Genomic DNA, 15,214 nt, shown 5'->3' with positions numbered 1-15,214 from the left:
TATTTATTTATTAGACTAGCCCAAGAACCTGGAAGGGAAGAAGGAAACTTTTTCTGCCCCTACAGCAGATTCTTACATTTGCTGCTGTGACTGAACATAAAACTGGGCTACCAATTTCCTGGCCTCCAAAACCCAGAAGGAAACACAACTGGGCATATAACATACATTATTGGAGAGGAGAACTCAGATCAGTTCCTCATGTGTGGGGGAGTTTTTCCTGGTATCCAACACAGATAAGAATCCCTGGGTAAAACTTGGTTAAGGCAGTGAGAGAGAGGTAGGAACACCCCTTCACCTGCAGCAAGGGTTGCTCTCCCCCATAACTCCCAGAAGGCTGGGAGTCAGGGGGAAACTTCTGGCATTCTCCACTGCCAGTTTCAGACCATAACTCACATGCTTTTACAGAGTCTTACCCTCCTTTGAGGCTTCTGCCATCTGACTCTGTCATCCGCTACCATCACCATCTATCTACCTCTCAGATACTCTCCCTTTTCGGTGAGGATGTTGCCACCTGGCTCATGGCACCTTCATGAAAACCAGCTTCAATACCCACGTAATGAACTCTCCATACCTCACCTTGTGCTTCTTTGAGCTCCTTGGCTGACCTGACCATCTCAGCTGATATCACCTGCTAAATACTCTCAGGACACACACTCTTACCTCCACGCACTCTGCCACACAACTACCACCACCACCACCCCCACCCCCACCCCCACCACCATCACAGCCCCCTACCTAATCCACTCTCCAACCCTATCTCCTCGGGGTTCTTAGAAAACTCATTATGTTCCTCTTTAACGCCCTTCAATGCTTCCCCACCAGCCACAGTGGATGTGCATTCCAACATGATTTTGCATGAAGAGCCTCTTATAAGATTTCTTTTTAAAGATCTAAGAGTGCTCTGCATGATAGAAAGTGTACGTTAAAATTCATTTAATGAGAACTACATGACGACTGTGAAGTCAATAATGCCTTTGTGTAAAATTTATTTTTGTCATACACACTGGTAATTTGATAAACTGTCACACCTAGTCGTGTGAACTATATTTTGCTTAGAAGGTTTGTGTACTTTGGCCCAAGTGGGGGCACAGCGGCCTCCGGGGGTGTACAGACTGGAGCCCAGACACAGTCTCTGAGATGCTTCTGGCGCCCGCCTGTCTCTGCAACCTCGACTGCTCCTACTTCCTCACTCTCTGTTTAACCAACATGGAACTGCTGACACTGCCTCCGACACGCACGCACACGCATGCACACACACGCACACGCACGCACATGCATGCAGTCTCCTGGCAAGTCATTGGTACTGAAATGCCTTTTAAAGAATGTTAGATAATATCCTTAATTCCACTTTGCAGCAAAACTTCAGTGTGCAATTCCAAAGCTTATTCACAATGGTTTTTGAGAAAAGTTGAATGTGTAACACAGACAATTCAGTGAGGGTGATTTGGTGATTGGTTAAGTCACTATGGTTCCACTAAGTAGAGTCAGTGATCTGAACTAATAGTTCATAGTTACACCATAACTAACCCATGGCTTAAGAGTTACTTTCTTTGATTTGCATTTATTTCTTTGGGGCTTTGGCTAGGAGCTGGAACATACGCAATTCAAGGTAATGCTCTCTCGCGGAAAAGGTGAAAAAGGCCTCACATGCTAATTCGGGCCCGCAAACCCATGAGATTTGGAAGCCATCACGCCAAGTGGTGAGGTTTCCTTTGGCGCTCAGCCCTGTGGGGTGGGGGAGGGGAGCGGAAGCCCTGGGTCCTCACTTTGCTCATTTGCAGCACAGGAAGCAAGCACTCACCGTGGTCACTAATGCCACCTGCCAGTTCTCCAGCTGCCATTCACAGCGGATGACAGGAGAAACAACTGCTATTAACATGATCTCCATGGCCTCGGCAATCTTAAGAAGAAGGAGGAAAAACACCACGTCTCAGTGCCAGCATGTCATCACGTCTTCCCACAGCCGCCTGTCCGTCATACTTCTAGCACCGACCTCTTCCCTGCCCTCCCCTACATAGGGAGCGCCTGTTGTGTACCCACTCAGCACTGCTAGTTGGATAAAGAAGCATAGTAGAACCATGGCTCTCACTGATAGGACATTTATGCTTTGAACCTTTTGAAATGATCCCCAGACATAGCCACTTGTGATGTCGGAGACCCACGCCTTTGCATTGTAGCATGCTGAGGGTGGTGTGTGGAGGCCAGGTGCTCAGCTCGTAGGGGAACCTAGCTAACTGCCAGCAGCTCCATCACCCTAGCTTTGTTGTCTTGTACTTGTCATTGTGAGGATCTCAGGACATACCCCTTGCACATGGATTTTGGAAATAGGCCCTTTCTCAAGAAGTTGGAATGGGGAGGCAAGATTCATGAAAGCGAGAAAACAAGAATGCAAGAAGGACAAAGCAGTAAGAGTTCATCATCAGGAAAGAATGTCTTCTCAGCAAACTTAGTGTCAGGTATGTGACTCAGTATTTCTTTCAATAGAAAGTTTGAATACCATCCTCTGGTCCATATCTTGCTATCCATTACAAGGTGAGTTCATCTCCCAGGGAAATGAAGTAGATGCTAGGAAAGAATTGACAGAATAAACAGAAATAGATGATTGAAAATTAGCACGGGATAATGAAGAAGGAAGTCCAAGATGATTCTGAGGCTTTGCGCCTGGAAGAAGAGATGAAAATGACATCTCGGAAAGCGATAAGGGTATAAGGAGGGGAAAAGCGGAAACCAAACGGGGAAATGAATTTGTTTGGGACATGTTCTGTTGATAACAATAAGATTTTCTATGACGTACTTATTATAGTACTATTTGTATTTGTGTAACGTGACGGTCTGGGACAAAAAAGAGAGTGATGTGAGCTAATTTGTGGGAATTTGAAGTAAATCACAATAGCTTGTCTGCCCTTGGAGAGTATTGTAGTCATGTTTGGTGTTCAGATAGCTAGGATGTTTTAGTCCAAAAAGTATCATGAATAAGACACAGCATGCTTGATTTTCAGGAGAAAGTTCGATTTATTAAACTTCTCTCCCTCAGTAATATAGAGCAGTTGGGTCGATATTACTCCCTTCTGACTGGGAGTTGGATCTCAGGAGGAGATAAGCCAATAAAGGATACGACTCTGCCCCACTCTGATATAATAGCCTTAGGGGAGAGGGACCAGCCAGGAGCTAGGCAGGCGGCATGTGGGAACAGCACTGTACAAGACTTTAGAACTCCTCATGGAAGAACTTAGAGAAGACCAGGACCAGGAGTCCTGGTCACAGACAGGCTGCTGTGATGCTCTTACATACATCCCAGTCGTATGAGACCCTGAGACCAGCTATTGCTCCAAATGCCATGCACAAGCGCTTGAACGAGAGCCTGAACAGGCCATGGCCTGACAGAGCACGCCCATCACTGTCAACACATCTATTCCAGGGAGACGATCCTGGTCCACAAAGCAGCCCATCCTTAAACCAGAGGAGGGATTTGGTTATCACACCCAAACAAGCAGTTCTTTCTCTGCGTGTGTGGGGGATAGGGAGGGGGAAGTAAAGGGCCCTTCCTAGCTAGTGGGCTGGGAAGAATTGAAGCAACCTGTAAAATACTTAAAGAAGACCAGAAGACCACAACAACATCAAACATAAATGTGCAAGAAACATACAATCTCCATGGACATGGATCTGGAGATGGGGGTTGCCCATAGAGAAGTGGTACAATGGAAAGGGGGTACAATGGCACTCTCTTTCTAGTACAGATAATAACAGAGATGCAATTCCTTTCTATGAGTAGTTTGGTTGATTTGGGGAAGTAAAAAATTTCTACATTTCTCAAAGACAGATTCCCAAACTATTTGAAGGTAAAAGACAAAGAGCATTGCTAGCACTATTTAAGCAAGGGAACCGTGAAATAAAACATACTAGAAACCAAATTTGCAAAGCAGAAGGGGAGACATTCTGGTTGAAAGTAAAGGAGAGGTGATGATAAAACCCTATCCGTCCATACCTCTCTGTCTCTCAAAATACAGAATCTTAAAAGTTCGGAGCCGGGATGGCCCAGTGGCTCAAGCGGTTGGAGCTCCGAGCTCCTAACGCCAAAGAATGCCGGTTTGGTTCCCACGTGGGCCAGTGGGCTCTCAACCACAAGGTTGCCGGTTCGACTCCTGCAAGGGATGTTGGGCTGTGCCCCCTGCAACTAGCAATGGCACTGGACCTGGAGCTGAGCTGCACCCTCCACAACTAAGATTGAAAGGACAACAACTTGACTTGGAAAAAGACCTGGAAGTACACACTGTTCCCCAATAAAGTCCTGTTCCCCTTCCCCAATAAAATCTTAAAAAAAAAAAAAAATGGGAGCCTAGGCAAGAGGAATGTATAGATGAAGAAATATTTGACCCGTACTATTGTTTATTATAACAATAGGAGTAGGACATGTCTTGTGTTTCTTTTTATACGAGGCTACCTCCTGAGAATGCAAGGCTTTTGATAGATGCACCAGAACTTGTCATGTGCTACCTCCAGCTCACATCACTCTTTTTCTTATACCATTTAGCTGAGCAGTGAGGGTCAAGGGTCTCTACTGTTTACTCTTGGACTCCCTCTTAGTTATCTTTTCTCCTACTTGAAACCATCGCTATGTTGACCACTTGTCTCAGATTTTTCTGTTCTGTGCCATATCTCTATCATTATGCATCTCAGAATGGGGTTCTTAACATATTTTCACTCCACCTACAAAAGGAGGAAGCCCCAGTGGTTTCCTAGTACATTCCACTAATTGTGAAAGCCCTAGGGCTGAGCTGTCACTCTTCTTTGTTTTTCAAAATAGCGGATAGTAAATAACAAACCTTCCTCAGTGCCCATAAAGGATCTGGAAATCTGTAATTACAACAGGTGTCCCAGGTGAGTCTTAAGCACAAAATGTTTGAGAACCCATGTCTAATTTTACTTAGAATAATATCATAGCTTGCTCCGCTCTTCCAAGTAACTCAATTTAAACCATTTTCTTAAATGGGTATTGAACCCCCAAACTATGGAACACAGATATTCATTTGCTTATAACCACACACCTGCCTAAGGTGGATGAAAATTATTTTTGGATGGTCCTCTTTACAGGATTCCTGTTTCCTTTGCCACTCCTCGCTGAATGGACAGCCCTGAGCTCAAGGTCAATGGAAGATTCTTTGTGTCCGACAATGAATTAGCTTTGGAGACTCAAACAGTCTCCAAGGAGCACTCACCCCAGTGCTACCCATGATCAGAAACAGGGCGATGTGGAAACGTCCGAAGCCAATGGTCTCCACGGCATCTTCCACAGTGAACGTCTTTGGCTCTAACAAGGAAAGACAAAGGGAAAGCAACAGCCTCCGTGGAAGGGAATGTGTGTGGATTATGGCTCACCCTTGGAGGATGTTGGAAAACCAATTCCAGGTTATTATAAAACCTAGTAAATACAGGGTAGGGACAAAATTAAGCAGCAGCTTGAGGGCCGGAGACTTCTAAATAATCTTACCTTTTGGCTGTGGTTCTGGAGTCTCCTGGCTCAACTTCCGAAGGCTAATGATGGTAACTGGTTCTGTCCGCTTGGTTGCCATCTTCCAAATGGTTCGGATTTTCCACACAGCTTCCCTGATGGAAGTGGAAGAGGGAAGAAGACATATAATTGAGTACATATTCTTCTTTAATCTTCACAGAAAATCTGAAGTAGAAATGATCATTTATTACAATTTTACATATGAGGAACCTGAAACACAGAGAGGTTAAATGGCCGACCGACACAATTGGGCCCCACTGGCTAGTAATCAGCTCTGTATAGCGGTCAGGTGAGCTCCTGACAATCTTACCAATAGCGTCCTCTGACTGGGAGTGAAGGTGGGCTTTGCTACAGAGAGACAATCACAGTAGCCAGCCGTCCTCATTTCCATACACCCCATGGTTTACAGTGCAAACATGGCTTTTTTGTGCATTATTTTCATTTACTACTGATAGAAACGCATGGAACATTTTTTTATTCCTCCTTTTTTGTATTTCACTCTGAAAGGTATTCTTGACCCCAAAAATCAAAAGAAAAAATAAAACAAAGTTGAATATCAAGTTAGTAAATTTTTTTTTTCAAATGACTTTAAGACACGGCAATTTAATTCTACATCTCTAGTGGGGTAAACAGAACTCCTAATCTGTTCTCAGAAATTATATTGTTGTAATATTAGTTTCATTATTTTTATCCTAGTACATATTGTAGGATAAAGCAAATAAGTATTTATGTTAACATTATTAGGAACCAAGATTTTCAGTGTAAGAGAAAAAAGATACAAAAATCAAAGAAGTTATATAAAAATCTTATAATCCTAATTTTCAGTTAGAAACATCACTATGAATTAATTCATTATGTATCAGATATATAAGAAGAAGAATGCAAAGAATTGAAAGACATCAAAACCCACTGTTCATAGGATTACTAAAATGAAAATCTCATTGATCATCTTTGGCAAATACTAAGAAACCAATTGATTATTTTACGAACTGGTAAATATCTTGCCTTCTTGTACAAATTGTCTGTATTTCAGAGTAACCAGACGGTTGGTGAAAGAAAATTATTCTTTAATTTCAGCTAATATATGCAGAAAGAATGATGGAATTAAATTATTACAATTTTGCAATTTCTAATGAAATAATAGACCTAGGCAATGATTGCCAGTGGCTGATAAACTATTAGGTGAAAGGCTGATGGAAAACTTTACTTAGACACATGGATAAGACTGATTAACACCTGAACCCACTGCAAGATCCTAATGCTACTGCAAGAGAGATGGTCATATATTATATGGCTCCTGATAAGACGCAAAGGGAGTATACATCACCTGTGATGTATTCTCATTAAAAAAAAAAAAAATTGAACCTGGACTCGGTCAAGCCTCTAGCTCTAACTACCAGTTTATACAGGGGATAAAGAAACATGTTAAACTACATCAAGGGCACGCAATAAGAAAAATCCAGAATGTGGGAAGTTCTCTAAGATAAGTGACCCAACTCATTCAATAAATAAATGGCAAGAAAAAAAGAAAGAGGAAAAGGGAACCTGTAGACTAAAAGGAAAGGGACAAGTCAACCAAATAAGTGAGTTTTGTTTGGCTCCTCATTCAAACCAACTGTAAAAACAACAACAAAGAGAATGAGATGAAAAAGAGATGATCGAAACTCAGGAAAATGTAAGCAAGTTTGGAAGTTTGATAATAGTAATAAGAAATTACTAATGACATCATTAGGTTTGACAATGCTATTATGGCTACGCTAGAAAAAAGGATCTTGTATTTCAGAGATACATACTGAAATGTATACAGATGAAATATAATGTCTGGGAATCATTTAAGAATAATTCAATGGTAGGGTGAGAATAGGGACCATAAGAAGGAGATGGGTATATAGATGAGAAAAGGATGGCCACATATTGAAAATTATTGAAGAAGGATGGTGGGTACATTGGGGTTCATTTTACTACCCTCTGCTTTTGAAGATGTGTAGCACTTTTCAAAATAAATAGTGCAAACAAATGAGGTTCTGAGACTCTTTAACTCTTTCAATGTCAGACCACCGGTGAGTAGCACAGTCAGAACTCAAACAAAGGTCCTTTCCCCAGAACATAAAAGCAGCCACAGAGCTGTTGTACAACACATCAAGGTCATTAACGGTTAAGTGCCAGCTCTGCATTCTTGTGCTGTGTGCGCTCCTGTGGAGACTTCAGAAGAGCATCTGACATGTGCCTTGCCCTAAGGAGTTTTTAATCTAGTTGGGGACACCAAAGACACACATGAAAAACAACTAGACTGCAATGTGGATATTATTTGTTTTCTTAACACACTGTCACAGAGACACAAACATTCCCAGATGACAGATGGATCAATAATGCCCGGAAATAAGTCCATGAAATCCCCTTTCCCAAAAGACACCATGAAAAGTATTAAAAAGTTGTTATTTTCACAGAGTGGGAAAAGTAAAAATAATTGGTCTCCTAGGCCATCTGGAAGCCTGAAAGCCATGAAGACAGATATTCTAGAATTCCTACTGCTCCTTTTCCAGACATTGTCTGGAAAACTCCCTCTGAAGTGGTATTCTTCTAAAAGTTTTAAAATTTTAGCAGAAAAATCACTTTCTTTTGATTATAAAAAGGACCTCAGTGCACATTAAAAATCAGCTCTGACTATCACGTTTCTAGATGGGAAGATGAACTGTTAAAATAGATTTCACTCAATCAAAATATGAAAACAAGATCATTCAGTGAGAATTAAAGACTGGTGATGGTTGCACGACCTTGTGGCTATACTAAAAATCATTGAATTACACACGTTAATACGGTGAATTTTCCTGTATGTAAATTACATCAACTTTTTTTCCCCCTTAAAAATAGTAATGTAAATCATGGCAGCAGACTTAAAATCCAAAAGTAACTCTGGCCAGTTACAGCTCTTAAGTGAAAGGCTATTCAGTGTTGAAAAGTATTTTCCAATATATAAGTACATAGTGTATATGTCATAATGTATGTGTATATATATATAATGATCCCATTTTCATTTAAATACCTACCTACATAGAGATTTCAGGAGAGATGTCCAATGAAATAAGACTGTGTTTTATCTTTCAACAAGTATTTGCAAAGCACTACTACATCGGACAATAAAATATAATGGAAAGGGTCCCGCCCCCAAGGAACTTAGAGTCTAATGGGGAATAAAGGCACATTTCAGGAAGGGAAAATGTGGTCCCAAGGTTAACCAGGGGCTGCTCTGGCAACGTAAGGGAGGCGCCGGCTCTAAGGAGTCCTGAGACCTGGGGAGCCTCCTGCAGGAAGTGTAAGCTGAGGCCTGAAAGACAAGCAGGACCTGGCCAACAAAAAACGGTGAGAAAAGAATTACCTGTGGCAGGTAGAATTGAGATGTTTTTTGTTTTGTTTTTTTCATTTTTTAAATTAGTTTCAAGTGTACAAAACATTCTTCTTTATACTTTTCTGCATTGTTTGAATTTTTAGAAAGGCCAGTCCTTTTAACCATGAATTTTTTTTTTGGAAGAAACTAACCAGCATGTAGTTGATATGTTGCTGCCTGCACTGACGAGGTCACTGTCGTGGGCAGGCCTGTGCCCATGCCCCCACCTACCCTCCATCACTGACCATGACCTGTTGGGTCAGGGGTAGGCACTTGACCAGGACACAAGGGAGTTACCAGTCAGAAGTCCACCAGGAGGCCTGCATAGGAGGCCGTGTAGTAGTGGTGGTGGTTGTACAACACTGGACAGCTCAATTGTACAACTAAATGCCACTGAATTGTTCACTTTGAAATTGTTACAGTGGTCAATTTTGTTATGTGTATTCTAATTACGATTTTAAAGAGTAAAATAATAAAAGCCATTTTCAAATATGTGTGTGTGTGAGTATATATGTGTATATATATATACACATATATACACACATACAAGTATACATTACATATATAGAGAGATATGAAAACAACAAAAGAATCAGATACAACCTAAATGCACACCAGTAGAGAAGTGGCTAAAAATATTACAATATTTTTCCATAACAGAATATAATTTACAATCTCTTATGTGAAAGGCTAGTGTTGAAAAGCATTTTCCAAAATGTATGTACATAATGTATATGTGTATGTACATTACATATATGTGTGTGTATATATGTGTGTGTATACACACACACACCATTAATGTTTGCAGTAGATATAAACCACAAATTACAAGAAAAAGTTAAGATCCCAATAAATTAATGGACAAATTATATGGCTAGGCAATTCACAAGATGATATATAAATTGTAAACGAAATTGTAAAATTGTTTATCTTCTATAATAAATGACAAAATTATATTAATAAAACATCGTTAGTTATCAGTTTATGCCTACTGAATGAACAAACATAGGAAGAAAAGAAGGAAGAAAGGATGGAGGGAGAAAAAATGAAGAAGGGAAGGAGAAAGGAATGGAGAGAAGGAGAGAAGGAAGGAAGGAGGGAAGGGAAGAAAGAAAGGGAGGAGGAAAGAAGGATTAAAGGAGGCGAGGAGGGAAGGAGGAGAGAAGGGAGAGAGGAAGGAAGTCAGTGGCCGTGATGAGATTGAGACTGAACCAGTTTCATTACTTCTACATCTGTTTCTTCATGTGAAAATAAGACTAGCTGCCTGTGGGAGAAACAGCAAGTCGTCCCTTGTACCTTATTGAATGGGTAGCCACTGAGATGCGGGTAGAAGTTGTTGCAGGTCAAGAGCGCTTCTGAGAAATTCCTTTTGCCCCTTCCCCTCGTCTTCCTGTCTCTTTCTGGATCATGGAAACATGATGGCTGGCCCTTCAGCAGGCACCTTGGGTCATGATACAAACATGAAATGGAAAGGTGGAAACTTTGGGCGAAGTCTGGCAGAGCACAACCAAGAAAGAGCCTGGGACCTGAAGACGTGGAGCTCCCTTAGTATTGGACTGCCTACCTCCAGACATCTTTTACGTGGGAAAAAAAAAATAAAGCTCCCTCTTATTTAAGACACTGTTATTTCTGGTCTCTGTTTCTTACTAGCAGTTGTGTGCAATTCTTTTTTTCCTCTCCATTGTTCTTTTTAAGGCTAGTCAAGTGAAGCAATAGGAGAAGAGAAGGAACAAAGAAATCTGCAACTGGCTGTCATTAATTATAAACACAACTGCACTCAGAATAGCCAATTGTATGCAATTCTTAACTGATAAACTTCCTCTTAAGTATGTTATAAAGATTAAATGAGAGGATGTTTGTATAATATGGCACAGTGCCATTGCAACATAAGCACTCATGGTAGTACTTACTCTTTTTCATCTCTGAATAAAGGTATCAACTAAATTTCTAAAATTTCACCATAATCACAAATCAAATACACTCAGGGTAAGTTCTTAAGTATCTATGAAGTTATCAAACACATATATTTCCACAGGCATTTACTGCTAATATTCTGCTAACATTAGAACACACTGGGCTCAGATGAAAAACCACAAAATGAAAAAGAAAAAGTTACTTGTTTTCTGAAATAGACTGATCTTATTTCAAGGGTAAACTTAAGTGGTGTTAAGAAACCCTCACAGGTGCTAGATGCTTATTGGAAAATAAGACCTCAAAACTGCTCCAACCAGATATAACATTGATATTCACCCAAACCAGTCACCTCATCTTACTTACGAAAGGCACAACAAAATGGATCATTTTCACTAAAAACAGCCTTGTTGGTCTATGTTGTATAATCAGTATATTCTAGAGAAAGAAAAATCTTCCACACCTCAGTTTGGAATGGCCTAGTTGATGCAGGGGTGAGGTGGAGTGGGGAAAAAGGGTGGCAGTGATGTGTGACTCACTCAAACTCTGTTCAGAAGAGCAAGCAGACCTTGCCCAGCCACTGACGCAGTGTTCAGTGCCACCGGTTGTAAGATCGATCTTTCTAATGCCCCGCCCTTGAAAAGGGTCAAAGCCCATCAGCAATGTGGGTTCCCAATTTCAGGGGAGGATGCAAAGAGATGGAAGAAACAAATGTACAAGTTACCTGCATCAGAGAAAAGTTCTCATCCTGCCTAAAGAGGTTATACAGGGTCATCAACAACAGGATTTCTTTGATGGGGACACGTTGGGAGGGGGGCGCAGAGGTGTGGACAGATTATCAGGATGTGGGCATTTATGTCTGTGTCTTGTAAAGGGGCTTACATTGCAAGTCATGAAGAAGACACTCAAACACGAACTCCAAGTTAACACATAGGGAAAAGATTCGCGTAGTATTTTCTAGAGTTTCAGCCAAAAGTCTCATAAAGAAAAGGACAAAATGTTTCAGAGATGAAGATGAGGAATGTTAGTGAGAGATACTGTAATCGCAAGTCTGAAATAGAAATGTTGGCTTCTTAAGTCATTCTAAATCTCTGTTGGCTTCTTAAGTCATTCTAAAGCAGGGGTGTCCAAACTGTTTTCAACGTTTTTCACCAAGGGCCATATGCGGTAAAATACTCAAACAGCCGGGCCACTCACTCGAGGTGAAGTACGTATTGCCTCACCTGGGTTATTTAAGTAAACTAAATATACTTTTGGAATTTGCTGCGGGCCAATTAACAATGGATTGCGGGCCGCAGTTGGCCCGCGGGCCGCAGTTTGGACACCCCTGTTCTAAAGCTAGGAAGAGGATGGATGGATAGATGGACAGATGATCAGTCAGACCAATTCAGGAAAATAGGAAATAACATGGGGAAGAATGCTTCACAGCCCTCACCATCAATCAGTTCCTTGAAAAGTACAATGGGAAAGAAACCCATGACCTACCTTCAAAAAAGTCTAATAAAGAATTGACATATTGGGGACTTTCTCTGAAACTGAAAGGCTCAGATGGAGTTCAAGCTTCATTCAAACAAATTCTATGGAACTGGGCCAGCCCGGTGGCTCAGGCGGTTGGAGCTCTGTGCTCCTAACGCCGAAGGCTGCCGGTTTGATTCCCACATGGGCCAGTGGGCTCTCAACCACAAGGTTGCCGGTTCAACCCCCTCGACTCCCGCAAGGGATGGTGGGCTGCGCCCCCTGCAACTAACAACGGCAACTGGACCTGGAGCTGAGCTGTGCCCTCCACAGCTAAGACTGAAAGGACAACAACTTGACTTGGAAAAAGTCCTGGAAGTACACACTGTTCCCCAATAATGTCCTGTTCCCCTTCCCCAATAAAAAAAAAAAATTCTACAGAACGGATGGATATTTTATCCTATTACATTTTGCTATACTGAATTTTTTAGCCAGAAATAACTGGGCCACTGCAGAGTTTTTCAAACTGAACTTGTGTGTATGTGTATAATGTAATTTGTTTTGCAGTATCATCAGTAAGAAGAGTGAAAGTTTCATACACCACTTGCCGTCAGCCAGCTACAAATGGTCCACATCCCCCACCATCCCAGAGCAAGAGAAATAAATCCAGATCCATGTTGCCAGTCGGAGTTCCTTACCTCTGGATAGTTCTTGGAAATCCTTCCAGTTTTGGGCTCTTTCACTCCCCCTTACCACAGCCAAATCTCACATGGACCTTGGACCACTGGCAGCCTCTCAGGGGCTTCTGGACTTACCTTCCTTAGAAGCCTGGCCCCCAGGGCTTCTTCTCCCCTTTCAGCTCAGTTCTGTGAACAGAATTATTTAAGGACAACCCTGCATCCTCAGCAAGTGAGTGACATCCAGGCCACACCCCTTCTCAGCTAGCCCTTCACCTGATCCCTCTATGAAGGGGGAATTGCATCCCTCCCGGAGACAGAGGCTGCCAGAACTTGGAGGAAACTAATATGTTGTTCTCAGGAAGGCTGGGGGAATTTCTATAAGAGCAAGGGTCTTGGCAAGGCACAGAGGGAAGTTTGCCCTTTAAAATCTTTTCTTGCAGCCATCGCTGTTTAGAACTAAAGGGCAAAAGGCTGGTGAGCCGTCTAAGCAGAGCAGATTTTTAAACAGTTGTTGAAAAGGGCAGTAATGAGCTGAGAACCTTGAAACTGTCCAGTGACCCTGGTATCATAGGGTCAATGTCATTGGCTGAGTACTGGGCAGTGGCCCAGTGCTGTATAACCTCCTTCCACAATCCAGAGGCGCAGATCACTGTCCCCATTTTGGCAATGAGGAGAACGACTCCATTTCCTGCCCCAGGGCACAAATGATAAAGTATCGGAGCTGGAACTCGAATGTATACATCTTCTGATTCCAACTGTCATTCTTGGGTTCAACATGTTTTAATCATTAAATGACTATGTGTTGAGTATCTAACCGAGACTTAAATTGTGCTGGACAAGTCATGAAGGTGACACGGAAGCTTCCTTGGGTGTGAGCAATGACATTTCCGTGAGCAAGAGTCAACCCACTACATGGAGGGACAGGTGGCGCTGAAACACAGACCTGTCCAAAAGGTGATTTTAAATTTTGTCAGATCTTCTGGAATCTTATTTAGATCTAGATACTATGTGAAACTGCTTCATAATATAAAGGGCTATACCAATGTTAACTATCCTTAATTCTACCAGGATAGTTACCACAGAGATTATAATTAATCTGGATAAAGGTCATTAAGACTAAACAGTCAATGGAACTAGTTTGCTTTTTTTTAAATTAAATTTATTACAGAACATTGGTTAATAATATTACATAAGTTTCAGGTGTACAATTCTATAATACATTGTGTGTATATTTCATTGCCCTCCAAAGTCTAATCTTCTTCCATCACCATATATTTGGCCCCGTTCCACTCTGGTAACCACCATACTGTTGTCTGTGTCTATGAGTTTGTTTTGTTTGTTCATTTTTTGCTGTTTTATGTCCCACATGAGTGAAATTACATGGCTCTTGTCCTTTTCCATCTGATTTCACTTAGCATGATACTCTCAAGATCCATCCATGCTGTCACAAATGGCAATATTTCATTTTTCATGGCAGAATAGTATTCCATTATATATATATATATATATATATATATATATATATATATATATATATATATATATATATATGTACTTCTTTATCCAGTCATCCATTAAAGGACACTTAGGTTGTATCCATACCTTGGTTATTGTGTATAATGCTGCAATGAACATAGGGGTACATATATCTTTAAGAATAAGTATTTTCAAATTTTTGGGGTAGATACCCAGAAGGATTGCTGGATCATATACTAGCTCTATTCTTAATTTTTTGAGAGTCCTTATACTGTTTTCTATAGAGGCTGCACCAATTTACAATCCCACCAGTAGTTTCCTTTTTTCCACATCCTCTCCAACACATTTCTTCTTATTGATAGCAGCCATTCTAACAGGTATGAGGTGGTATCTCGTGGTGGTTTTGACTTGCATTTCCCTAACGGCTAGTGAAGGTGAGCAATTTTTCATATATCTGTTGGTCCTTTGTATGTCTTCTTGGGAGAAGTGTCTGTTCAGGTCCTCCACCCATTTTTTAATTGGACTATTTATTTTTTTTGTTGTGGAGTTGTATGAGTTCTTTGCATATTTTGGATATTAGCCCCTTATCGGAGGTGTTGTCTACAAATATCTTCTCCCATTCAGTTGGTTGCCTTTTTGTTTTGTTGATGGTTTTTTGCTATGCAGGAGGTTTTTAGTTTGATGTAGTCCCATTCATTTATTTTTGCTTCTACTTCTCTTGCCTTTGGGGTCAAGTTCACAAAAAGCAGGGTCCATAAATTTGGTACCTATGTTTCCTCCTGTGTATTTTATTGTTTC

General features: G+C 41.2%; 1 protein-coding gene across 4 annotated transcripts in view; it reads right to left on the bottom strand.

The window, feature by feature from the left end:
* Positions 1-10,332, bottom strand: part of SVOPL (SVOP like) — a 53,226-nt gene extending 42,894 nt beyond the window's left edge. For 3 of the 4 annotated variants that reach the window (XR_004422155.1, XM_033098687.1, XM_033098686.1), the window contains exons 1-3: positions 5,489-5,652; positions 5,217-5,308; positions 1,802-1,900 (exon numbers count right to left, since the gene is read on the bottom strand). Coding sequence is in view for 3 of the 4 variants with exons in the window: in XM_033098687.1 (XP_032954578.1) it covers positions 1,802-1,900; positions 5,217-5,308; positions 5,489-5,648 (351 nt within the window). In the remaining variant the exon portion in view is untranslated. Of the gene's footprint in view, positions 1-1,801; positions 1,901-5,216; positions 5,309-5,488; positions 5,653-10,190 lie in introns of those variants that run through there. The other variant, XM_033098688.1, reaches the window with a different exon arrangement.
* Positions 10,333-15,214: the final 4,882 nt, after the last annotated feature.

This window comes from Rhinolophus ferrumequinum, chromosome 26 (genome assembly GCF_004115265.2).
Source record: "Rhinolophus ferrumequinum isolate MPI-CBG mRhiFer1 chromosome 26, mRhiFer1_v1.p, whole genome shotgun sequence".
Taxonomy (NCBI): domain Eukaryota; kingdom Metazoa; phylum Chordata; class Mammalia; order Chiroptera; family Rhinolophidae; genus Rhinolophus; species Rhinolophus ferrumequinum.
This window is presented reverse-complemented; position numbering and strand designations above follow the sequence as displayed.